Source organism: Xyrauchen texanus, chromosome 10, assembly GCF_025860055.1.
Source record: "Xyrauchen texanus isolate HMW12.3.18 chromosome 10, RBS_HiC_50CHRs, whole genome shotgun sequence".
NCBI classification, from domain to species: Eukaryota; Metazoa; Chordata; class Actinopteri; order Cypriniformes; family Catostomidae; genus Xyrauchen; species Xyrauchen texanus.
Window position 1 is genome coordinate 47,721,213 of NC_068285.1, and position 27,759 is coordinate 47,748,971.

The 27,759-nt window shown below is 38.4% G+C and overlaps 1 protein-coding gene across 2 annotated transcripts in view; it reads right to left on the minus strand.

Moving 5' to 3' along the window:
- The window catches only part of actr5 (actin related protein 5), a 105,922-nt gene that overhangs the window by 61,445 nt on the left and 16,718 nt on the right, over positions 1–27,759 (minus strand). For both annotated transcript variants that reach the window (XM_052135535.1, XM_052135536.1), the window contains exon 2: positions 5,563–5,801. In XM_052135535.1, coding sequence (XP_051991495.1) covers positions 5,563–5,801 — 239 coding nt within the window. The remainder of the gene's footprint in view (positions 1–5,562; positions 5,802–27,759) is intronic.

A 27,759-nucleotide genomic window follows, 5' to 3' on the forward strand; every position in this document is an offset into this window, starting at 1 on the left:
TGCCCAAAGTATCGTAAAAGTATCGTTTAGGAACCGGTATCGATGTCAAGGTATCGTATTGAACATATTTGAACAATACCCAGCCCAAGTTCAGGTGTACCTAGTAGAATTGGTGCTGTTTTATAGGCAAAGGTTGTCACCACAAATACTGGACTTTGTATGACATTAAGTGATAAATGAAAATCATGTTATTATTTTTGAAGACATCCACACTAGTATGCAACATTTTTCACAAGCGCCTAAAACTTTTGCACAGTAGTGGATATCAGCACCGCACTTTATTAGCCTCAGACTGGACCCACATTTTATACTTCACTTAACCCACTGGTAACTGACTCTCAATAGACAGTCAACACTTCATATTTATTTCCACTGATTACATGAGGGGAGGGGTACAGTGTATTTTTATTGTATACAGTCTTATTTTGTGTATACTGTATATTATTATGTGTATATTGTATGTTGTGTAATGTAACAAGAAGTGTAAACTGTGTTATGTGTAAATCAGATATTTACTGTAATTGTCATACTGCTATGTTGCTTGGAACCGCACCAAAGACTTTCACTCACTGTTTCACTTGTGTATATGGTTGAGTGAAAAAGGGATTTGATTGATTTGATGACTGGATTTGTCTGGCAGTGTCTATTGTGCTGTCTGTTTTACAAAGCCATTCCACGTCAGTCAAGTGCACATAAAGATTAAGCTGTGATTCACTTGCTGTCTATATATCAGAATCTGATTTCTGTAGTCAAATACTGAACTTTGGGAAACAAAAATATCACTATCCAACTGAAAGGATGCTCTTGCTACATAATCCCATGGGAAGATTTCCAAAAGCAGTGCATCCATTACCAATATTTCCCCTTACACCTTATGTTTTAGTGTTTTTTCAATTAATTATATAAAAATATGTGTGCTATCGATTACAAATTTTGTAATTGTAATAACGATTGTTTAACTTGTCATAGTCAATCGTGATTAATCACATTTAGAAAGTGCAAATATTTGACTAATATATATATATATATATATATATATATATATATATATATATATATATATATATATATATATAAATATATAATATATATATGTATTAGTCAAATTTTTGCACTTCAGTGGAAGGATTTGTTTTGAAAATATGAAGCTATAAATGCACTAAAATAATACCAATAATTAAAGTAGCATTAAACATTTCCAAAGGTCTAAGTGGGAGTTTGACTAATGACATCACTATACACCACATAGGTTGCGTATTCATTGCAATGGGCATTAAATCTCTTATACTCTCATCCTCCACAATATTAATCTGCTAGCAGGCTATGGCTTTTTACCTTTGATATGGAATGATTCAAGTCAGCGCATCAAAGCTATTTGAACTCCACAAGAAAAGCACTGCAGACAAAGGCCATGTTCGGAACGAACACGGCCAGCATCTTCTGATTTTAGCGCTGGCAGAGCCTAGGTAATGATACCTTATCCGAATTGTTCGAAAATAATTAGCCGATGCTTCAAAAGATCCTTGGCAGCAGGATAAAATGGGTTCTTTAACCCTCTGGGATCTGATGGTGTTTTGGGAACTGGAGAAGTTTTGACATGCCTTGACATTTGTGCTTTTTTCAGTTGCTTAAAAACATATTAATGGCTAAAGTCTGATAACACTGTATTCAGCACAAACTGGGCTAAAATAATATGTGAGCAACATGTATGTACAGGCTTGTATTTTTGAGCAAATAACGTTTATGCATGGTTTTTGAAAAAACTAAAAATGTAAGTAATTGAAATAAGGCCATATAACACATACTAAACATTTGTCCACATGACATTTGAGAACTGGATCTTGTAGCCTAGAGTGTTTGCTACAAAATTATGTGAAAACCATCCTGATCACTCATTCATACAAAACAATATAGTAATTTAACTTTTGTAAGACACTTTTAGTGTTAGAAATGTCATTTGTGAGGAGGCGTGAACTATCATGAATATTGAGGTAATTCACACCTGAGACAAGACCCCTCCCCTGGGCCTAGCAATGAGGAATGTGACAAAGAGAATGAATGTGAGGAGACTTAATGATCAAAATCACATTTTAAGTTAAGAGGTAATCTGACTATACATTTTCTTTACATAAAGACTTAATTTTATACTTGCACTACCATTTACAAGTTTTAGAAGTCGCCTCTCCTGCTCACCAAGACTGCATTTATTTGATCCAAAATACAGTAAAAACATTGTGTGAACTCTTTTTACAATTTAAAAGAACAGTTTTCTATTTGAATATATTGTAAAATGCAATTTGTGATCAAAGATTAATTTTCAGCATCATTTCTGCAGTCTTCAGTGTCACATGATCCTTCAGAAATCATTATAAGATGGTGATTTTCTAATATGGGCATATTTAAAGTGCATTGTACTCATTTACACCTGAACAGATATTTGCAAGCACAGGCTTTGTTGATGATAATGAGGCAGCATAAACACTAGTTAAAATATAATCTAAACGTTCATATTATTTTTATATCATATTACATAACATATTTATATCATACAACATACAATTTAAATACCTGCTTTAGCAGAAACAGCATTTAAAATGTAACTAAAACTTGCTTATTAGGGAATATTTCAAATGTCAATAATCTGAATCCTGGCTGGCAAGTCTGGAAACAGTTCCACTAGTAAAATATGTACATGTTTATATAAAATAGCATGTCAACTAATGAAAACTAAATGACTGACTTGTCTGAAATTGTATCCTCGGCTGGATCAAGTCTCTCTTCAAAATACAAAGAGTCCCGCTCTCAGAAAGTTTGTTCATTTTTGTGACGTGTTTCAGAAATATGCTCGTGAACACAGACTGCTGAAAGCGCACCCTTTTTATTTTCTTTGTTACAAAAGCACAAGATTTTGTTGTTATTAATGACAGAGTATTTTAAGTTGTTTCCGCTGTAATGACGAAAATATCCAGCAGGAAGCGCCGGCGCATCCGTCGACCCCAGAGGGTTAAGTGGCGCATAGGCAAACATTCAACAGAACTTACATTTTGACAGCTCTAAAAATTATATCACATGGATGATGATTTCTTCTGATTTGAGTGCTTAACTCAAAATGTTTTGAATTCTATTGAATTAAAAGCGAAGTTTAAATTTAAATTCATTACTTGGCCACTAGAGTCGACAATTCACACACACCAGTAAAAGTGTGTATACACGTGGTTAAGAGTGTGTGGACTGTGCGCACATATTAGGTTTATCATTCATAAATGCTGATGTGAGCATGGGAAATTGCACATTCAATGCCCAGTTTGTGTGAACGCAACGTTTATACATCTGGCCCCAAATCATTACCTGCATGCACTCTCAATCTGTTGATCATTTCTGACATTTCAAAAAATATACATATAAAATACAACCCACCTCCCAAACACCCTTCCTTCTGTCTCTAACTATCACCAAAAAATAAAGACCAAATCTCAGTTACACAATGGCTACATCTTTTAAGAGATCACATTACTAAGGAGAGACAGGAGAAAGAAGAAAAAACGAGAAATGGGAAGATAGCAAAAAGGGATGAAAAAGGGAGAGGGAAGAAAAAATATATAATCCACTAATTGCCTGAAATACCAGTACATTTGTAATAAATTTATTGAACACATATATTTAAGTTAAATATTGCAATGCCCAGCAATCATTTGAAATGTCCTGTCAGCTGTAAATGTATTTCAGTGTCATGATGTTTTGATGTGGCTGTCTTTATCTATATCTTTGTCTTTAAATGTCTATATGTTTCTATTGATTTGCACATCATATTAATAAAAATAGATGAAAATCAAAATTAGGTTAACGTAATTTCCGGACTATTGAGCGCACCTGAATATAAGCCGCACCCACTGATTTTTAAATAAAATATTATTTTGAACATAAATAAGCCGCACCTGTCTATAAGCTGCAGGTGCCTACCGGTACATTGAAACAAATGAACTTTACTCAGGCTTTAACGAAACACGGCTTGTAACAAAAATAAATAGGCTTTAACGAAACACGGTGTGGCAGCGGGGGCGTGGTCAAGCGCCCGTCCGGGAGAGAAAAGCGGTAAGGGCGCTTACACCTGAGCTAAATTATGTCTAACACCGGTGTCTAATTTCAGTAAGCGTGGGGAGAGCGGCATAAAAAGGCAGCAGCCACAGAGCTGAGAGAGTGACACACGTCAGTCTAGTGTTGGCACATAGAAGAATTGAGAAACTTTATAAAATTGATTGTAAACATTGCTGTGGCCATTAAAAGCCTTACCTGGAACGTTAAGTGCCCTGCTGAAAACTGTCACACTGTTGCCCGTGTGACAGTTTTCCCAAGAAGGACACGTGAAGCAGGGCACTTGAAATTAGACACCGGTGTTAGACATAATTTAGCGCAAGTGTAAGCGCCCTTACAGCTTTTCTCTCCCGGACGGGCGCTTGACCACGCCCCCGCTGCCACACACGGCTCGTAATAAAACATTTGCAGTAAACAGTAGCCTACCAAGAAAGTCATTGGTCACTATCTTCCTCCTCTTGTGCACATGAAACCACTGAAGTCATCTCCTTCGGTGTCGGAGTTGAATAGCCTCAGATTTAGTTGTCTTTTTGCACTGAGTCAATACCCCACGCTGCTGTTTCCAGCGTCTTATCAGACTCATTAAGACCAAGCTCCCGTGCAGCAGCTCTATTTCCTTTTCAACAGCCAGATCAATCGCCTTCAACTTGAAAGCTGCATCATATGCATTTTTCCGTGTCTTGAGGGTGACAAAATGACTACCGTAATCAGAATGATGGGAAGTTTGAGCGCGCTCGATTTAATCTAAACGGTAAACAAAAAAAGTTGTTTTGACCTTAACCCGTTCGGCAATTTCATTGGTCTAATGAAAGCTTCACGCCGCCAAAAAACTGAGCACTTCACAGAATGTTTTTTTTTTATAAAATTTGAAAGCGGGAAAAATCCATATATTAGCCGCGTCATTGCATAAGCCGCGAGGTTCAAAGCGTGGGGAAAAAAGTTGCGGCTTATAGTCCGGAAATTACGGTAGGTTTATCTCTTAAACCCAAGAAACCCAGCATAGCAGAATTGCAATATTTGTTTGAAGTAATTAAATAATATTATTTTCATTAAATATGATCATTTAATCTCAGCTAGCGACTGAACAGAAAACAAAGTAGAAAATGTACAGTACAGAAGACTATTTTACAGACATATCTAAGAAAACAAAGCAATAAAGTTCTGCTTTACTTGCTACTACATGCCTAAAACAAAACTTTGAATTAATTTATTAGGATCAAATGTCGCTAACCTGGCAAATATTTGCAAACACGTTTATTTATTGAAAGAATTTGTTGTAACAAACCCAGTAATTTATAAAGATGAAAAGGTCCAGTGTGTTTTTACTTTTGGAAGTTGCATCAAACCAGCCAATCACATTTTAGGATAGAGTTGTGTGTGTAACATGCATCTGATAGTAAATGAAGGGACTGTGGACAGTCTGGGGGTTAACACAATTAACAAGTGAGACTGAGTTATTGGTTGTGATACCTGCCATTGATGACGGGAAGCACGTGAGAGCAGTGATACCCTGATGACATTACCAGACCAGTGTAGGAGGGATCCACTCCATGACTGACATTGTTGTAATAGAAGCTGAAGAGACTGTCCACACCGTATGCCACCTGTGGAACCCCATAACACTCAAAGAGCAACTCTGACATCATCTGTCTGCAGTGCAGAGGGTTGCAGGGTGGCTCGGTGACTACCACAGGGTGATCCACATGGCCCTGATGAAACAAACACACAATATCTGTGCCATTAGTCATGCCCATTCAAACGGAGGATGCATGTGTCCCCTCAGATTTTTGAGCCAAAATGATTCTGAATGGATTTATTTATTTTTTTATTTATTTTCAATTAACATTTTTATTGATTCATAGACTTAACACAAAGAAAAAACGACAACATGTACAGTGCATCTGGAAAGTATTCACAGCGCTTCACTTTTTCCACATTCCAAAATTGATTAAATTCATTATTTTCCTCAAAATCTTACAAACAATACCCCATAATGACAACGTGAAAGAAGTTTGTTTGAAATCATTGCAAATGTATAAAAAAAAATCAATTAAAAAAACGGGGGGAAAAAAATGACATGTACATAAGTATTCACAGCCTTTGCTCAATACTTTGTTGAAGCACCTTTGGCACCAATTACAGCCAAGTCTTTTAGTGTATGATGCTACAAGCTTGGCAAACCTATTTTTGGGCAGTTTCTCACATTCTTCTTTGCAGGATCTCTCATGCTCCATCTCTGCCTGATTGGTGGAGTGCTGCAGAGATGGTTGTTCTTCTGGAAGTTTCTCCTCTCTCCACAGAGAAACGCTGGAGCTCTATCAGAGTGACCATCGGGTTCTTGGTCACCTCCCTGACTAAGGCCCTTCTCCCCCGATTGCTCAGTTTGGCCGGGCGGCCAGCTCTAGGAAGAGTCCTGGTGGTTCCAAACTTCTTCCATTCACAGATGATGGAGGCCGCTGTGCTCATTGGGACCTTCAATGCTGCAGAAATGTTTCTCTACCCTTCCCCAGATCTGTGCATCGTTACAATCCTGTCTCGGAGGTCTACAGACAATTCCTTGGACTTCATGGCTTGGTTTGTGCTCTGACATGCACTGTTAACTGTGGGACTAGGGCTAGGTGATATGGCAAACATTTTTATCACAATATTCTTTTTCATATCATTCGATATCAATATTTATCACGATATTGAATCACATTTGCAAATTTTTTTGAATACCGTAATTTCCGGACTATAAGCCGCAACTTTTTTCCACGCTTTGAACCTTGCGGCTTATACAATGACGCGGCTAATATATGGATTTTTCCCGCTTTCAAATTTTATAAAAAAAAAAAAAATAACATTCTGTGACGTGCTCAGTTTTTTGGCGGTGTGAAGCTTTCATTAGACCAATGAAATTGCCGAACGGGTTAAGGTCAAAACAACTTTTTTTGTTTACTGTTTAGATTAAATCGAGCGCGCTCAAACTTCCCATCATTCTGATTACGGTAGTAATTTTGTCACCCTCACCATGGCAAAGACATGGAGAAACGCATATGATGCTGTTTTCAAGTTGAAGGCGATTGATCTGGCTGTTGGAAAAGGAAATAGAGCTGCTGCACGGGAGCTTGGTCTTAATGAGTCGATGATAAGACGTTGGAAACAGCAGCGTGAGGAATTGATTCAGTGCAAAAAGACAACTAATCTGAGGCTATTCAACTCCGACACCGAAGGAGATGACTTCAGTGGTTTCATGTGCACAAGAGGAGGAAGATAGTGACCAATTACTTTCTTGGTAGGCTACTGTTTACTGCAAATGTTTTATTACAAGCCGTGTGTGGCAGCGGGGGCGTGGTCAAGCGCCCGTCCGGGAGAGAAAAGCTGTAAGGGCGCTTACACCTGCGCTAAATTATGTCTAACACCGGTGTCTAATTTCAAATGCCCTGCTTCACGTGTCCTTCTTGGGAAAACTGTCACACGGGCACCAGTGTGACAGTTTTCAGCAGGGCACTTGACGTTCCAGGTAAGGCTTTTAATGGCCACAGCAATGTTTACAATCAATTTTATAAAGTTTCTCAAGTCTTCTATGCGCCAACACTAGACTGACGTGTGTCACTCTCTCAGCTCTGTGGCTGCTGCCTTTTTATGCCGCTCTCCCCATGCTTACTGAAATTAGACACCGGTGTTAGACATAATTTAGCTCAGGTGTAAGCGCCCTTACCGCTTTTCTCTCCCGGACGGGCGCTTGACTACGCCCCCGCTGCCACACCGTGTTTCATTAAAGCCTATTTATTTTTGTTACAAGCAGTGTTTCGTTAAAGCCTGAGTAAAGTTCATTTGTTTCAATGTACCGGTAGGCACCTGCGGCTTATAGACAGGTGCGGCTTATTTATGTTCAAAATAATATTTTATTTAAAAATCAGTGGGTGCGGCTTATATTCAGGTGCGCTCAATAGTCCGGAAATTACGGTATCCAAAAAAAGAAGAGAAAACAAAATCCTAAATAGTCTTTACAAAACTGCGTTGGGGGCCCAGACACAGCAGTGCAATGGTGTCTGATGAATCTTCTATGAAAATATTACAATATTTAATAGAGTTTATCAATTGAGTGCAGCTGGATATTAATGTTATAAGATGATCTGTTCATTTTGAATCATAATGACAATATAGATAAATATATTTTTTTACATTAAAATTATTTTATTATTTCTTTACATACAGATATCCAAGTATGGGGGCATAGAATTCCTTGTGACAGAGGAATGATACTGTATGGGGGATGAAAATGTAAAAGTCTGAATGGACCATTTTTCTATTTTTATTCACGTGAGAAAGACTAGGCTACAAACTAGTAATTGTTTTTTTTCTTTCATTCTTGTCAGTGTAAGGGTGGCGGCCCCTCTTCTAAATTTGTATTAATTTAAATGACAAAAATTCAGGTGCCAGACAGGTTTAAATTCGGGTGCCTGTCAAAATGAATACATTGCCCAGATACATTGCTCTAAAAGCCACCAATTACACGCAATAAAACAAACAACATAGTGTATCCTACAAAGTCCTACAAAGTTTTTTTTTTTTTTCACAGAGCAAAATATGGTATTTTTTTCAAGTTCTTTCAAGGGTCCATGTCATTCAAATAAGTTTTTTTTTATAAAGTTCAGTCCAAGTGCTCGGCTTCAATCAAGAATACCAGTTCACTTTAAAAATCACAAATGTTCAGGTGGTCCCTGTTTGGGTGCCACTCTGTAACGGTGGCGGCCCCTCTACTAAATTTGAATTAATTTAAATGACAAAAATTCGTGTGCCTGTCAAAATGAATACATTGCCCAGATAGCTCTAAAACCCACCAATTACACGCAATAAAACAAACAACATAGTGTATCAAAGCACAAGTGTATTTAATTAGCAAAGAAATGCAAGGAGTCAAAGACTCAAACTAAATACCGGAAATAATTAAATACCAACAGAACAAATATTACATTACAAATATAACATAATAATTCAAGTGTGTGTGTGTGTGTGTGTGTGTGTGTGTGTGTGTGTGTGTGTGTGTGTGTGTGTGTGTGTGTGTGTAGTTGAGAGAGATAAGGCAGTAGGAGTGTTTGTGAAAGGTGCACGCTGGGTTATGGAGAGTTTGCAATGTACCTGAACGGCGACTGTGGGCAATACCGCAGGACAAAGATGGAGTCAAACAAACGAGAATAAAGGTAGGTCAGAAGCTTCCTCTTTAGACCTTACATTTTTACCGTCAAACCTTGAAAAATGGAGCTCTTCAGCGCTTGAAGATGAACTCCTGCCACTCCACTTTCACGCAAACAGTGCAACCAACGGTGATGAAAAAGACCAAGCCTCACTGTTTGTTGATGAGCACTTGTGGAATTAGTCCCCTCGTTGATCCAGCCTCTCTTCTCCAATTGCGTTCCTAATCCACGTCGCTGTACACAAAAACAAACTTTCTTTCTCCACTCACAGCTTGGCACACCAAAACTTCAGCTCACTCCAGTCTCAAATCTCTCTCGTTTTTTTTGCTGTGACGTCACCCTGGTTTTCCTCTTTTGACCACAACAACCATCTACCTTTATATATTGCCTTTATTGAGGACACCTGGTACTCTAATGAGCAGCCATTTTAGTTGTTGGTGGTGGAGGATTCTTAAAGGGGCAGTGCGTAGTTCTGCTCTGCCACATCAGACATGATGACATCTGAATAATTTCACAAAATTAGAACTGAAATCTATTTGTTTATTATTAAAGGATTGGAACATGCAGATTAATAAAACAACATTTAGAAAGAAAAAAACGTTATGGTCTAAAGGCGCTCTGGAAACACACACCTCATGTTTACACACGTGGCGGAAAGATGATGCAGGTCATTAGTGTTTCAGTGCTAGAGAAAAATATTCAAGAATAGAGTGCAGAAAGATCAGATATGATGTAACTGGTGCTGTTGTTTTATTGCGCTGCTCACTAGAGACGATGAGAGGGCGTAATCATCGTCTTGATGTCTTGCGGTCAAGATGGAATCAATCTGAGGTCCGGATCCGGAACAAGGTGACCTGCGTAGCCGGAGCAATAGGAACTTCATACAGTCTAAGGCTGCGTTTCCACTGAAGCAGAAGAAATCTGCACAAAGCCACTCCCAACGCTAGGAACCACTTGCCCTGAGCTGCTGTCAATTTTACAATCCAACTCACAAGCTTGACGCTCGGCTTCCATAGGAAGGAATTGAAAGCTCTCGCTCGCATTCACTTAGCACGTGCCAGTGGAAACATATGACAAGAAAGCCAAACTGCTAGTGTTTTTAGCAACATGCATGTCTAGATGTAGAACACAGGCTAAATATCGAAAAGCTTATAGTCAAGTTTTTTTTAATCATGATAAATTTTGATATCGTTTTATCGCCCAGCCCTACACCTGAGCTCAATTTTGAGTGTCATGGCAAAGGCTGTGAATACTTATGTACATGTGATTTTTTATTTTTAATACATTTGCAAAGATTTCAAACAAACTTCTTTCACGTTGACATTATGGTGTATTGTTTGTAGAATTTTGAGGAAAATAATGAATTGAATCCATTTTGGAATAAGGCTGTAACATAACAAAACGTGGAAAAAGTGAAACGCTGTGAATACTTTCAGGATGCACTGTATGTAATGAATCACATTTAACATTAAACCCCTCTATTACACTCCAAATCACTCCATCTTACCACCTCCCCTCCCCAAAAAACGAGAATCTATGAAAAGAATCTATGTAAAATCTTAAATTGCATAAGACAGTAGTATCTCTAGATGCAGACTTGACATTTTGTAGAATCCTAGATCCTAAATCTTTCTCCCATAATCTCTAGAGAGAAGTTGAAGCTCCATCCCCCAGACTCTGAATTAGCAGGGAGTAATACAATGATGCCTCGTGACTTTTTCCAAAAGCAGTAATCACCTCTCCCAGAGTCGTTGCATGTGTATGATATTAATTTCATTACTTAAATATATATTTGGGGGCATCACAAAATGGTTGGAGTTCCAGGGCTGAGAAAGAATGTTATAAGTAACATTGCTAACACTGTTCTACATTACAGAGAAATATTAAACCGCAATAATGAGCCTTTAAACTATAAAATTTACATACATACGCACAAAGTGAGCCGCAGTGACACCGGCGAAAGTGGCAATGATTCTGAATGTGTCGGAAAAAACAGCAAGGAGACTGTCTGAACATTTTGTTAATTTATAGAGAGAAATGCACATTAGAGTTTTGCCAACAGACTATGATCTCGGGGATCGGCGATGGTCAGAGTGATCGCTAATTACTGATAACTTTGGCGATGTCAAGACTTTGGCTCGTTTACCCATTAATGTATTACATTATTATTAGGCTATTATTATTATTATTATTATTATCCTGCAGACACACAGACGTGCACTTGAAGAAACACACCATTATATTTTTAGGAACAGATGACAGAAAAGCAGTCTATGCGCATGTATGACGCGCTGATACGGAGGCGTGCAGTCTCGTGGAACACGCGCATCTAAAAAGCAACTCACTCTTTGTCTTTTTTTTAATTATTTGTTTTTTCAATTTAACTTGTTAACGCAAAATTAGTTTCAATACATTTTTTGTAATGCGTTAACGCGTAATGTGAATAAACCGAAGTTCATGAGAAGCGAGTCAATTTGCGCAAATGCTGCTAATGTCACATTGACCGTCGGGAAAATGTTGGGAGACATTATGCTGCTTCCTGCACCAAGCATTTTATCAATGTAGCACAGCAGTAGAACATGCCCGCAAAGCACAGATAGAGCTCGGAACTTTGTAAAATGATTGCAGCTGCAAGACAGTTTTGTGGCACGCTATGAAAGCTGTAAGGCGTGGTGCGAGCGCGAAGTAAAAGTGTGACCGCAAGGCGATCACCTGTGTTCCGCAACTGCTACCGGGTCCTTGAACAACGTATAACGTGCCAGTAAAGGCAGCCAGTGGAGTTTCTGGGGAGTCGGTGCCTTACGCAGACTGCGTAATATGTGTATAGGGAGCGGCATGACTGATTACCGCGGAACAGAAACCCTGCTGCTGTCTAAAAGGTTCTGTCACAGTCTCTGTTTGATAGTGCACAAGCCAATGCAGAAATTGGAGACATTTCTGGAACCCTACAGGTAATCTACACTGTCATTAGCCTATTTAATCCCACCGGTTACAATTGTGACTGGGATCTAAAACGACTTTTTGATCTATTTTTCTTTTTTGTCAATTCAGTTGTCAATTGTAAATGACAGTGCAGACTTTTCTGCATGAGTGGTGCAAATAGTCACATGACCAGAGCTATTTAATTCCACTGTGCTCCTGGAAAGATTATGTCTGTCAAAACTCCATAAAAAGATATAAAATACACATACAACTACCATATTTTGTACACAATTTGAATTGCGTTGTGTTAATTTTCTGTTGTTCGACTTTGTTGGTGGGGTAGGTTTTGTGTGGATGACTGAAAAATACATCAGAATCTGGAAGCGTATTTTGTCCACTCATGTTTATAAAGATATTGTGATTAATCACAATTAACTACAAAAAAAAACTATGCAATTAATCGCTATTAAATATTTTACTTGTTTGACAGCCCTATTTTTTCTTTTTTGCAAGAACAGTAACGTCTATGAGTGCTGCAAATAACCAGTTCAGGAGGTGCTTTGAGTTCAGTTCGCTTCATTTCAACAGAGTAGTTCATTGTGAACGCAATACTGCAGCCTGTAAAATAATGAGAACATTAAGAGTGGTGGTGGCGTAGTGGCTAAAGCACAGGGCTGTTAATCAGGAGGTCATTGGTTCGAACCCCACAGCCACCACCATTGTGTCCTTGATCAAGGCACTTAACTCCAAGTTGTTCCGGGGGGATTGTCCCTGTAATAATTGCACTGTAAGTCGCTTTGGATAAAAGCGTCTGCCAAATGCATAAATGTAAATGTAAATAATGCAGAATATATCAAATACAAAACACATTCACCTCGAACCATGATTTATATTTCAGTGATTATTATCATCATTATAATTAATATTTTTACATTTATAATAGTTTTTGTCTTCATTTGTGTAAGTAATTTTCCGCCTGCATGTTTAAATGGATTCTTGCCTGACGGTAAATGGAAAGGTGGTTCCTTAAAATAATTATATATATATTTTATTATTTTATCACTTTATTATTTATTTAATAGCTTTTTCATTTGCAGTGCAATTTGAATTTAGAATTTTATTTTCAAAGCAAAATCACTAAAGCAAGAATATTCACTGATCCCTCAGCCCTGGGTTTGTCAATGTAAATTGATATTGCGAAATATAACATGGAGGGAACAAAACTAATTCACACACATTACGTATTTTCCCAGACAACAAAATACCCGACCGGTAGAGAATGCACAGATGAAGTAGGTTCTTTGCCAGAGAGATGTTGTCAACTATTGTAAAGCCATCTTTCAAATAGTTGAACACACATTTTAAATGCATATTTTTTTTCCAGATTAATTTGAACTTTGTTAAAATAAATACAAAATAAAGTTTGAATATTGAAATCAAGGTGTCTTGCTTTGTGTAGGCTTAACCCTGCTTAATGAAAATTACCCCACAGTACCACCTAGTGTCCAACCAGCAATAATGCCGGTGTTGTGGTTTTCCTGCGACCAACCGACTACTCAAAACTTGGTCGACCAAGACTCTTCTCATCGACTAACATTTGTCGACTATCGGGGGCAGCCCTAGTATTAACCGCCCTCACAATCCACTCTGACCAGCAGAAAGGGAACCTATTAATACATAATTTAGGGTTCAGATATATGCTTGAAGCAACATTTAAATAAATGTCTGAATTAAACAGAGTGCAAACGTGAGATAACAGGGTGCAACTTAACTTCTCCGATTATTTTGATAGAAAGCCTTTGCAATGGTGAAATAGAAGCAAGAAATTCCTGTTCAATACAAAACCAGGGAGGGCTCTCTCAGGTGGAGGCGACCATTGAGCTAAATGTCTTAGACATTGGGTAGGCCTAGCCCAACTATGTCAATCGGCCTATGTAACTTATTTAGATGTTATCTGGGACGCCTACCATGCCAAATGAAGGACTTCGCTATGCTATCAAATTGCTTGAAATAAGAGAGGAGGACATCTACAGGGAGAGATTGTAGCAGGTAGATGAATTTTGGAAAACAATTAATTTTAATAACATTAACCTTCCCAATCATAGATTAATGTAATGAAGCCCACATCGCTTGAAAACCTTTTTATTTAAGGCAAAATTAACAAATTAATCAGACAAATTTGCTGGCAATAAAATGCCCAAATACTTAATGCATTGTTTTGGCCACTGGAAGGCTGCCGGCTGGAAAGCTGTTACTGGGTAGTATGCAGTCAGAGCCAAAAGCTTCAGATTTAGACCAATTGACTCTTTTATTGAACAATTGACTGTATCCTGAGAACTTAGAAAAGGAATTAATAATTCTGTGGAGGCAAGGCATAGATCTAGTGGGGTTGGAGAAAAATAATAAAAAATAATCTGCGTAAAGCAGACGCTTATGCGCTATACCTCCTCCACCACCTCTGGAAAATCATCTTCCTCTCTTATCGCGGCTGCTAATGGTTCCAGGGCAAGACCAAAAGTGGGGAAAAGAAGGCAACCCTGCCAGGTGCCCCTATCCAGAGTAAAGTCATCTGAAATCAATCCATTTGTTTGTACCGCCGCTACGGGGTGTTTATAAAGTAACTTAATCCATCCAATAAAATTATTCCCGAACACATGCATTTCCTAAATCTTAAAAAGATAATCCCATTCTACCATATCAAACGCCTTTTCAACATCAAGTGAGATGGCTGCGACCGGAGTCTGATCATTCGCCACGGACCACATGATATTGATGAAACGCCTAATGTTATCAGAAGAGCTGTGGCCCCATTTAAACCCCCGACTGGAAAAAAGTAGCAGCCCTCCAGCCCACTGTCATCAGCGATTATAACAAAAACATAGGCGGTATTTTTTTATCATTTGGTCAGACCAAATGATAAAATCTTACGACATCCTACAAAAAAACTCAGAAGTGGTGGAAGACTCTTTTTTCCAACTTCATAGCCATCATCAATAGTTTCATATTGTTTAAGGAAAACAATATAACATAACCAAAAAAGAATGGCAATACTTTCATGAGGCACCAGGGGATGAGCGTAGACCGTTGAACTTAACCCAGATATATTTCGGAGAAAACCTGGCTCATTAGCTGGGAGAGTCATCACTCCACACAGCCCATGTCCCTACATTTGAAGAGACCTCTAAGAGATGTTGGCTATGCTATCGGAAAAGTGGACTGAAAATAAAACTTGTTGCGCGCCGGAATGTAATGGCAAAAGACTTTGCTTGGTTCGCGATAGACTGAAACCGGTTCCTTTGCAATCAGCTGAATGTGACCAGTTTTGCGAAGAGGCCTAGGTTGGGCTGTGTTTACAGGTGTTGTTATCCCCCTCCCCTCTTTTCTCCCTCTCTTCTCTCCACAGGTATTGCAGTTGAGTATTTATGAATTTATATATATTCTGTTCTTGCACTCTACTTACTGTAGAAAGTTCTAAAGTAATTCATGTGTAATTCTAATGTTCAAATTAAATTAATTTAGCGTTTTATTGAACACATACAATGTACATTTCAGTGTTTGTGTCCTTCAATTTCAGATGCAATCTCTATTTATTATTACAGGTGCTCAAAAGGAGTATTTGAGGAGAGGTCATGTGAAATGTATTGTAACATTCTAAATGTTGGTTTTATTCCATTTTCCCACTAATCACTTGAATGGTCATAACTTTTAAACAATAGATTACATTTCTAACAATAGATTAAATTTCTAATCTGTCTGCTATTCCACATTGCCCACGAATTTATGTATATTTCATACACTAAGTTTCCCTCTAGCTTGTAATTAAAATTGTTGTAAATGCAGTTGTCTGACGAAGTATGGTGGCTGGAGAAGCTTTTTGTAAAAATTGCTGTGTGAAATATTATTGATAAAGGATGATTAGCCTTAAATAATCATAAATATATTTATATCATTTGAAAGCCCTAGCTCTTCTCTTCAAAATGGTATATAGAGTTCAGGTGTGTGATGTTATATGAATATAATATGAATTTGGATATGAATACCATATTCTGGCACAGAATGGAATATTGGGCTCAGGCTGGAAAGGGTTAAAATGCCAACTATATGATTTCTTTTTCTCCATATATGGCAACACCTCTAAACACACCAGGTAATGATCTGTGAAATAAATTTGAGCAATCCACTACAGATATATATATATATATATATATATATAAAAATAAATTCTAGAATAAATCTTGTGGAGTGATGAAAAGAATGTATAGTCCATACCAGATGGGTTAAAGTCTCCAAATATCTGCAAAACCAAGATTTCTACACATCCTGTGTAGCGTCAATGTTGCTCTAGGAGGCTTACACAAGGGATGCACAATTTGGACAAAAAGTCATATTGCGATTATGAAAAATTTTGTGATCGCGATTTGAACTGCGATTATGATAGTAATTGTATCCAAATTTTCAAATGCAAAAAGGCTACTGGGATTTTCACACTTGAGCCCCTTCAAAAGAACCAAACCGAGACCTTTTTTTCAGTTCACCCACAAACAAATAAATACATAAAAGTCTTCTTCATTTTCAAATGTTACCGTCCACCGTGTACCTGTTTTTGTCCATTTTGTGATAGGGTCTCAACCCACTAATCATCATCATCATTAGTTTTTGGAACACAGTCCACTTGAAAATTAGGGACGCTCCAATCAGGATTTTAACATCCGATACACATCTCATCAATTGTTGCTGATCATTTAACTTTTCATCAGCAGCTCTTTCAAAACTTGTTATATGCAAGCATTCTGCTCAATGTCACTATTAACTAAATTTCCCTGTTGTTAAACCATATTTGTTGCCTAGTTTTTATTGTGAAAAATAACGTTGGTTGATTGAATAATTCAATAAACACAAAATATAATTGTTACTCTTTATTCTAGGTCTTAAAAACTAGTAGACGTATACAAACTATTCTTTGCTGTATATAAGATAATACTAAAGAATGAGGCTTAACCCTCTGGGGTCTGAGGGCATTTTGGGCCCTGGAGAAGTTTTGAAATGCCTTGACATTTGTGCTTTTTTCAGTTGCTTAAAAACATATTAATGGCTCAAGTCTGATAACACTGTATTCAGCACAAACTGGGCTACAATAATATGCGAGCAACATGTGTGTACATGTTTGTATTTTTGAGAAAATAAAGTTTATGCGTGTTTTTTGAAAAAAACTAAAAATTTAAGTAATTGAAATAAGGCCATATAGCACATACTAAACATTTGTCCACAAGACTTTTGAGAACTGGATCTTGTAGCCTAAAGTTTTTGCTACAAAATTATGTGAAAACCATCCTGATCACTCATTCATACAAAACAATTTACTAATTCAACTTTTGTAAAACGCTTTTAGTGTTAGAAAGGTCATATGTGAGGAGGCGTGAACCATCATGAATATTGAGGTGATTCACACCTGAGACAAAAGACCCCTCTCCTGGGTCTATCAATGAGGAATGTGACAGAAAGAAAATGAATGTGAGGAGACTTAATGATCAAAATCAAGTTAAGTTAAAAAAAGTAATCTGACTATACATTTTCTTTACATAAAGACTTTACTTCATTTTACACCTACAGTATATTTACACTACCGTATAAAAGTTTTAGAAGAAGTCTCACTGCAGCTCACTAAGACTGCATTTATTTGATCCAAAATACAGTAAAAACATTATGTGAACTATTTTTACAATTTAACTCTTTCCCCGCCAAACACGGAATTTTCCGGGTTTTATGAAAAAACGCTTCCCCGCCAAACACGGAATTTTCCGGGCATCCGTGCTTTAGGTGGTATACGGTAAGGAAGACCCGCGCGCATGTTTTGAAAGAGTACGCAACTCTTTGATCAAAGAAACAGACTGCGATCGTCTCAAACGTGAAGTGGAACACCATACTAATACTAAAGCACTTGTTTGATAAAAATGCCTTTTTCTCAGGTTTTTGTCCGAAATGTTGTTTTTGACAAAACCTACCTCTGTTCAAGTGGCAATAAAAAAAGAACAAATGAAGATAAAATAAAATCGTTTTTTTTTGCCTAAAAGCAGAGGCTCAGATCTTTATTTTGCTATATAGCATCTTCATATATTCATGGAAGAAAATATTCTGCGGGCCATTAAATTTTAGCAAAAATCATCAAAAACCCTGGCGGTGGCTGGCAACTTTTTTTAAAAACGCTGGCGGGGAAAGAGTTAAAGAACAGTTTTCTATTTGAATATATTGTAAAATGCAATTTGTGATCATTACTGCAGTCTTCAGTGTCACATGATCCTTCAGAAATCATTATAAGATGGTGATTTTCTAATATGGGCATATTTAAAGTGCATTTTACTAATTTACACCTGAACAGATATTTGCAAGCACAAGCATTGATGATAATGAGGCAGCATAAACACTAGATAAAATATAATCTAAACATTCATATTATTTTTATATCATATTACACATCATATTTATATCATAAAGCATACAATTGAAATACCTGCTTTAGCCAAAACCGCATTTAAATATAACTAAAACTTGCTTATTAGGACATATTTCAAATGTCAGTACTCTGAATCCTGGCTGGCAAGTCTTGAAACAGTCCCACTAGCAAAATATGCACGTTTATATAAAATAGCATGTCAACTAATGAAAACTAAATGACTTACTCGTCCGAAATTGTATCCTCGGCTGGATCAAGTCTCTCTTCAAAATACAAATGTTCATCGGAATCCCGCTCTTCTTCTGAGGAAAATGTTAACTCTTCCTTACTATCCAGGAGTTTCCTCGCCTGTGTATCGTTACAAACTTACAGTAAAGTGAATGAATTGTGTTTACATGAAACCTCACTGTCGGGAGCGTGTACCATTTGCCTTGATCGCTTCAGCACATTGGCGTATGAATAGCGTGCTCTACTGGTGGGTGTGATCACATTAGCTATAATGAGCTGAGCCAGGAAAACTGTACATCGCTTTGTTTCAAACAGATTACATTGCTGGAGAATATTCGTTTTAAATTTGAATTTTTTTATTTAAAAGAAATATAAATTTTAAGCTTTCTTTAGACATATTTCACGTTTGTGTTACAAGTATTAGCGGAGTTTCAGAAATATGCTCGTGGAGACAGAGACGTCTGATAGCTCACCCTTTTTATTTTCTTTATATTAAAAAAGCACAAGGTTTTGTTGTTATTGTGAGTACACAAATAAAAGTAGACCCTTTATGGTCTCTAATGATGACTTACACTTATCTGTATACCCAAACATTTTGGAATATTTTTAGTTGTTTCCGCTGTAATGACGAAAATATCCAGCAGGATGCGGCGGCACATCAGTCAACCCCAGAGGGTTAATGTCAAACTGAAGTTGAACTGATAACCCATTGGTGTAATTCAATTTAAATCAAAATGACTATTTCATTTAATTATTTTTAGTCATTATTTTATTATATTTAATTTAGCAATACATTATAGTATAGTAACTAAATATTTTATATAGATTTATTATATGTCCGTTCCGTCCTTTTAATTTTGTTGGATGTTGGTAATATTAGTTCCGTTTTCACTTGTTTCTGTGGGGAGTGTAATAAGGGCGAAGTAAACAAATGACAGGAGAATGGAGGAAGAGAAGTTTCTGGACTCTGCAGGTGTTACCGTTAATACCGTTTGCTCAGGAATCATTTAATAAAGATGTTTGTATTATACCCCATCTTGTATTCCGTGTTATTATTATGATACCCATGCCTTGTGGAGACTGAGATGCTGATACCGCAGATAATAATAATAAACGCTTAACGCAGGATGCACCAGTTTAGTGTAAAGCGTTTTGTGCAGGTAAGCAAACGGAACTCAAGAGCACTTCTGTTACTCTTTAAGTATTAGGAGTTGTGGAGCACAGAACTGCTCTGAAAGCACATTAACAATGCTGTAACTTAATAAAGACAGGACAGAGCAGTGCAAATAAACTTTGAAGGGAGCAGAACATTTATTTATTTAAATCACAGCTCTTTGCAATTTACTAATCGCACAAGGTCATATCATGGTTTTGATTAATTGTGCAGCCCTAGTTTACACACTTTTGCTTCACTATGATCAAGGACTAAGTACATCATAAGATTAAAATCTCCTCCCAATACTATATCATGAGGGATGCTAGCGGCTTGCAAAATCCCTTCAAGATCTATAAAAAATTTAAAAAAAAAGATCATCAGCATTGGTACATAAATATTAGCCAAAATAAGACTTTGCCCCTGAATTTCTGCTAAAACAATAATGACTCTTCCTAATATATAATTAATCTGTTTGACACATTTGAATTGTAGATGTTTACTTATAAGCATAATGACTCCCATGCTATTAATTGAGCCAGCACTAAAGAAAACATGCCCACCCCATATCTTCCCAAACTTTTCAGCTTTCTGTAGGGAAAGATGCCTTTCGTGAAGAAACACTACATGTCTTTCGTTTAAAAAAATAAATAACCTTCCTTTTTATGGGGTGCCCCAACACACATATTCCCATGTGGAGAGAGACAATCCACTCATATTAACATTTGGCATTTTGACATATTAGAAAAAATGTAGCCCTATTGTGTGCCAAATAAAATTATAAAGACCACATTCCAACATTAGAGCAACAAACACCCCCCCCCCCATCCATCCATCCATCCATCCAAACTCACAGTCCATGCATGCCTATGAGAGCCCCAGCGACAACTTTGCCATTGGATTGCTCAAGTCTTGTGTTTCTATACATATTTTGTGAGACAGAATTACAAAAAAGAAGAAAATCTATAAAACAAACTCCAGCCAATAGGCAGAATAAACACAAAGAATGTGTAGATTCATCCACTAAGGCGCGTTCCGAAGGTGTGTTACACCCAAAACAAACTCCAGCCTCTAGTGGAACCAGCACACATACAAAAAAAACTTTCCATTTCCTCGGACAGTCAAATGAATGTTCAGTGAGCTGGCTGCTTCATGAGTGCAGCAGTGACTAACCATTCTGATGTCCTGCAAAAACATTCCACAAAACAAACTATCCAATAGGAGGCATAAGCACAAAGAATGTGCAGATTCATCCACAACTGTCCAGGAGGAGTGTTATTCAACAAAAAAAACTTGTCAAGTGAATGTTCAGCGAGTCAGGTCCCACTTGCCTGCAAATCGAGAGCCACACAATGACTTACTCATTCTATTGACTTTATGAAGGACAATACTTGCTGTGGGCATGTATATATTTTGCGGCCATCCTTAGTATCTATTCTCAATTTGGCCAGGAACATCAGTGCAGAAGCGACCTTCTGTATTCTTACATTCCTTGAGTCTAACTTATCTCTTGTCGAATTCTCAAAATTAATGAACATGAAAATACGGTGGTTCTTCCAAGAAAGCCTTCATTTGCTCCTCACCTCGCATAATGAGATCTTTATCTTGATCGGGACTGTCTCACTCTGCGGATCTCCAAGCCAGGACCCTGTGAGCTCGCTCAATTTCCAGCTTATGACCTTGTAAAATAATAAAGGCCTCTCAATAACTCCTCTTGTTAGTACAGCTTATTACAAGACACAGTTGCAAGCTCCTATTCTGCAAGAGGGCGTGTCTATAGGAATACACTTCCTGTTTCTGTACTCTCATGTATCACACGTAGCTCAAACATATATAATGATGAGCTGGACAATAAATGTTGAAGGAACTGATACGCTCTGGTGTCTGTGTCACTTCTTTCTTCCCCCAGCTGAGACTCCCAATCGAGACGGGAACTGCAGATCAAGAATAATCAATCAAATATATTGCATGACAAAAAGCACCTAACAGACCTGGGGGCTCGTCCGGAATCTCTCCAGACAGGTAAAACTGATTTATAATCAAGTATTAACCTGTCTGATGAGAGATTGAAGAGGACATAGTTTAATTTGGCTCGATATCGTTAATAACTCTGCACATGGGGGCCTCTTTATGGAGAAGATATTGCCCTATTATAAAAAGGAAGGAGGTTTTACCTCATCACTGCTGCAGCAGTTTAAAGGTTATCCTTATTCTGGTGTGAATAAGGGGACGGAATTGTCCTGTGGAAAAGACGGAGCATAAAATTAAGAATTGTTCTGCATGAACCGTGTCAATCGGGATAGTGTTGGTAGAACCATATTATTAAAAGGGTGACATTATGGGACAGGAAATAAGTCGCCCGCTACCAAACAAAACAGTGGATGTTTCGCATTATTCAGGGTTTCAACACTGAACATTATATCAGTACTCTGTGTAAACACAATTAGATCCATATCCTAGAGGATGGCTCATTTAGTGATTGATTCAAGAGCGAATCCAAATCTATGGTTAAAAGAGGGTGGAGGGACCCTCAGTGGAATTATAAGTACATGAAAGAGTTATACGAGGTGTGGTTGAAAACTAAACCATTCTGGGACAAAGGTCCTGAACGAAAAGAGGCCAATCAAATGCATGCTGCAGTCTCTGTGTCAGAACAAACACCTAAATATGATATTGTTGTGAGCAGCACCTTAACCCCTTGTACCGCAACGACACTATGTGCACTATTTTATCCCAACTTAACACCATTTAAAGGCAACTCATTTGCTGTAGCCGCTGCCGTATCAGATTCAAAGTCAAAGAAAGACAGGAGCGAAGGTACAACAGCTGCATTTCCTTTCATCCAGTGCCCAGACAGATATAAAACCATTCCACTAACAATGTCAGAGGCGCTGGCTATATACAAAGAATTACACGACCCAGTTAAATCTCCCCTGCAATACATGAATATTTGAAAGAAACTCATGGCATACAGTCAATTGACAGGACACGATTATCGATTCATCTTGTCCAAAACATTACCTGAACATAATGTTGTACGCAACTAAAACAGTGTTAGTGGAAAAAGTGCATTTGCTGGACTTGAAATCGACCAGCCACGAGTAGAGGAAGGAAAAAACAGCTCAGGAAGAGACTGGGCATTGGGAGACGATGACGCATTACTCTTGTTTCTTAAGAGTCCTCCTCAAATTCCTGCAGGGCATGGCCGCATCCAGACATGATATTACACATGTGGCTAACACGAAACAACAAAGGGACGAAGGTCCAGTGGCATTCTTTGCTCAGTTTAAGGCTTCGTAGAACAATTAATCGTCCCTTTCAACTGACGATGACCAAGCAATCCTATTTATAAACACCTTAAACAGCATGGACCCTGATACCACTCGATTAATTTGCATCACAACTACTGGTTTGACCGGGATGACAATTTCCGAATTCGGACTGCGACTTCGTGAACTGTCCACCGCTGGGCCCTTAGAGGGCTGTTGGCATACCTGCTCCAAAATGGTGCCCGCAATGGCTCAATTTAAGCCATAAAATGCGCCCCAAACATATGAATCTAGCACATGCCATTACTGCGGAAAGCAAGGAAATTTCAAGCGAGATTGTTGTAAACTAATGAGAGATCAGAGAAAACCACAGTGGCATGACCGATATGACAGACAAGGTAGTCCGCTCTGACCCACTGTGAGAAAATGGCCCAAATTACCACTCCACAACTCGATACCCAACAGAATGGACACACTCTTAGGGAAGCCCACAGAGCATGGAGCCTTCCACTTATGCATTAGTATCAATGCTGTGTTTCAATAACTCAGCACTGCCTTTTTCTATCATTAAATGTTGACCACAAACTGTATACCTTTCCATCTAAAAATTAATTAACGGCCATTGCTATGAGGTCTCTATTACGAGATGAACTCTGTGGGAATTAATGGCGTTCTTGTTAAGTGTCAAATTACACCAAAATTGTTCATAACATCTCTAGATAACCCAAATTTGTTTAAAATGCATGATTTTGCCTGATTCTCCTTTCTGCGTACTGGGTCGTGATCTGATGCGTAAAATTGGGGCAAAAATAACTTTTGATTCTAAGTCACTACAATTACTGTTTCCCTCAGTATATTGTCAGTCTGTGTATACAAGACATTGCAGAGAAGTTTGCAGTTCAACATCTGTCAAAGTTTCTGCTCCAAAACAGGAACTGCACAATGTCAACCCAGCGCTGTGGGCCATTCACAAAGATGAGGCGGGCCACATTGATGTAAGGCCATATGTAGCCAAACTCTGCTCTAACCTACCAGTATACTGCAAACAGTATCCGCTATCAAAAGAAAAAGAGGAAGGCATTGGCCCAATAATACAACAGTGCCCGTCACAAGGTATTTTGAAACTTGCACACTCACCATACAACACGCCAATTAATCCAGTGAAGAAAGCTAAATGGTACATGGCGGTTAACACAAGACTTTAAGAAAATTAATGTTTTAATTATTCCGTAGTCACCAGTGGTGCCGGATATGTGCACTACAATTAACTCAATTCCAGTAACCACACTAATTTTTCTGTTATTGATTTGTATTCTGCCTTCTTCAGTGTGCCAGTCACACCCGTTACGCAACACCTGTTCGCAATCACATATGGAGGCCAACAGTACACTTGGACCAGAATACCCCAGGGCTTTAAAGACTTGCCTGCTGTGTTCTCCGCTGTAGTGCACACTACTCTCAAAGACACAAAGCTGCCACGACAAATCTGTCTGCTACAATATGCTGACGATATCTTGGTTTCCGGTCCCGATGCAGAGTCCTGTACTGCGGCATCAATGATTGTTTGCAACGTGCTCACACACGCAGGTTTCAAGGCTTCCAAAGACAAGCTGCAATGGGTGAAACCGAAAGTTAACTATCTGAGTCATGAGCTACAGATAGGAACAGTTCGTCTTTCCACAGAAAGAGTGAAGATGATTACTACCTTCCAACACCCTAAAACAAAGGCTCAAATGCAAAGCTTCTTGGGTTTTGTGAACTACTGTCGGGCATGGGTGCCAAACTGCTCTTTAAATGACAACATCCTGAGAGAAACAACACTCTCAAGGGCTGAGGAACCCATCAAGTGGACTGCTGATATGGACATGGCTTTCAAACCTCTACGAAACAGCCTTAGTTCTCCTCCTGCACTAGGCTAACAAAAATAGTGAACCCTTTCATCTGTACGTGCACGAGGCAGGCACAACAGCAGCGATCCTCGCTCAGTCCCATGGTGTACTTGTCAAAAACTTTAGATGCAGTTGCCAAATGCCTCCCTGCATGTTTGAGAGCAGTGGCTGTGGCGGCGTCGATGGTACAACATGCAGAACGCATTGTTCTATCACATCCACTGGTTGTGCACACCTCTCACCAGGTAGGAGCAATCATGCACAATACATGACAGCACAGCGTTGATAGGGGTATGAAGCTATTTTAATGGCTACTGCTAATCTGACCATTAAACCAACTTCCGTTGTACAGGGCCCGACATTATCGTTACACAAATTGGTAAATAAAGGTGAATTTTCCAATGATTCACATGATTGCCTTGATCGCCTGAAAACATGCACTTCCTGCAGGCCGGATGTTTCATCATCCGCCCTGCAGGAGGGGGACCATTGGTACATTGACGGGTCCTGTTCCAAGCTAAATTATTCTGTATACTTGTGTGGTTATGCTGTAACGGAACTTCCGAATCTAATTATTGAAGCTTATTCGCTCCCATATAAATCTGCACAAGCTGCAGAGTTGTTTGCGTTTGATCAGAGCATGCCAATTGGCTAAAGGTAAATCAATTAATATATACACAGACTCTTAGTATTTAATTATTTTTCTCGAATGTGGTAGGAAAGAGAGTTCAAGACCGCTAAAGGCAAACCCATATATCACATAACCTGGTTTCAGAATTATTGAGAGCAGCACAGTTGCCTGTAAAATTGGCCAAAATAAAAGTTGCAGATCAGATGACAGGGGAACTGGAAGAGGAAAGGGGAATTAGATTAGTTAATGAAGTGGCAAAATGGGCTTCAAAGGAAGTTGTGGTAAGCCCAGATCTGAATCAAGCTGAAGAGACTGTTTCTATGATGCAATTAACTCTGGTGAGTGACATTGACATTAAACTGTTGCAGGCAAATCCATCTGAATCTGATATTCAACATTGGGCCTCAAATGAAGTGAAACCAGTAGGATGACGTCGACGCAAAAAATACGTCAACGAAAAATATGCCCGTCGATTCGTCGGATCCAAAACAAAGATGGCGGCGCCGGCGAGTAGTAGTAACATGAGTGGCTCCTCAGACTATCAGAAGTGCAAGGCGGCATGCACTCGTTCCTCTAAAGTATGGGAATTCTTTAATTTAAAAGGAAACAATTCCGTGATATGTCGTCTTTGCAAAATGGAGAAGGCCTTCCATTCTAGCACTACGGCAATGCACCAGCATCTGAAGAGGCGCCACCCGGTTGCAGCTGCAGATGACAGAGCACCGTAAGTTTTTTTCAACTCCCCACTTTGCACTCGATGTTGGAGTAGGCTATAATACGTTGTCGACACCTAAAGTTTCCGCTTATAGCTATTAATAATGCGCTTATAGCTATGAATGAATGTCGTGAAAAATACATAGAGGACACTGACAACGCGCTGACAGACAGGACCAAGCAGGTAACATTTAATAAAGTCTCAACTTTCAAATTTGGTCATTCAAAGAAAATTAAACCATAAATAGGCCTACTATTTTGTGGCTCTTTAATGTGTTGTGACAGATTGCCTCAGTTAAAGCTGCTCGTGAACCGATCATCTTTTCCTTGGTTAATTTATAGCATCAAATAGGCTAAACATGAATGTAGCCTACATCAGAAGGACTGTCGTTTTATCCGCGGAAAGATGTCAGTACAGTAGCCTACAATCCATTATTCAAATTAAAACCACCGACGTTAATCTTCTCTCTCCGGACTACTTTGGACAAAAATGGCGTATTATGATTGATTGATCAGATCGCCAGTCAATCAAACTCCCGGCAAATGTTTTGGTTTTTTTTTACATTTTATACACCCCCACCCCCGATGAAACCGGTATTACCGGTGTTGTCACAAGTCGATTAATAGAATCGAAATCGAATCGGACTGAAAAAATGAATCGTTAGATTAATCGATGCATCGAAAAAATAAATCGCTAGATTAATAGTTTAAAAATAATCGTTTATCCCAGCCCTAGAAACCAGACCAGACTAATTTGTTAAGGGATAAACAAGGGAGTATGGCTCTGCACAAGACCGCAATAGTAATACTCTGTCGACATTATCATGGTATTTCGCACGTTTCAAAAAAAAAGTTATTCAGTCAATAAATCAAACTAAACGCAGTAAGACTCATGTCTAACGTGCGCACAGAATAACAGACACAAGTCTATGAATCACGACTCATTACCACACCCGGAACTGCCGTTCCAACAACTGCAAATAGATTTTACACATATGCCGCCGTGCAGGAATAAAAAAAATTATTGCTTGTGATTGTGGACCATTTTTCTAAATGGACAGAAGCTTTTCCTTGTGTGAGGGGAAAATGCTAAAACAGTGGTGAAAATTCTGCCAAAAGAAATAATACACAGATTCAGTATTCCAACCGTTATTGAGAGTGACAATGACACTCCATTCACGTCCAAAGTTACGCAACTACTCGAAGGACTTGAACATAAATTGGCATTTC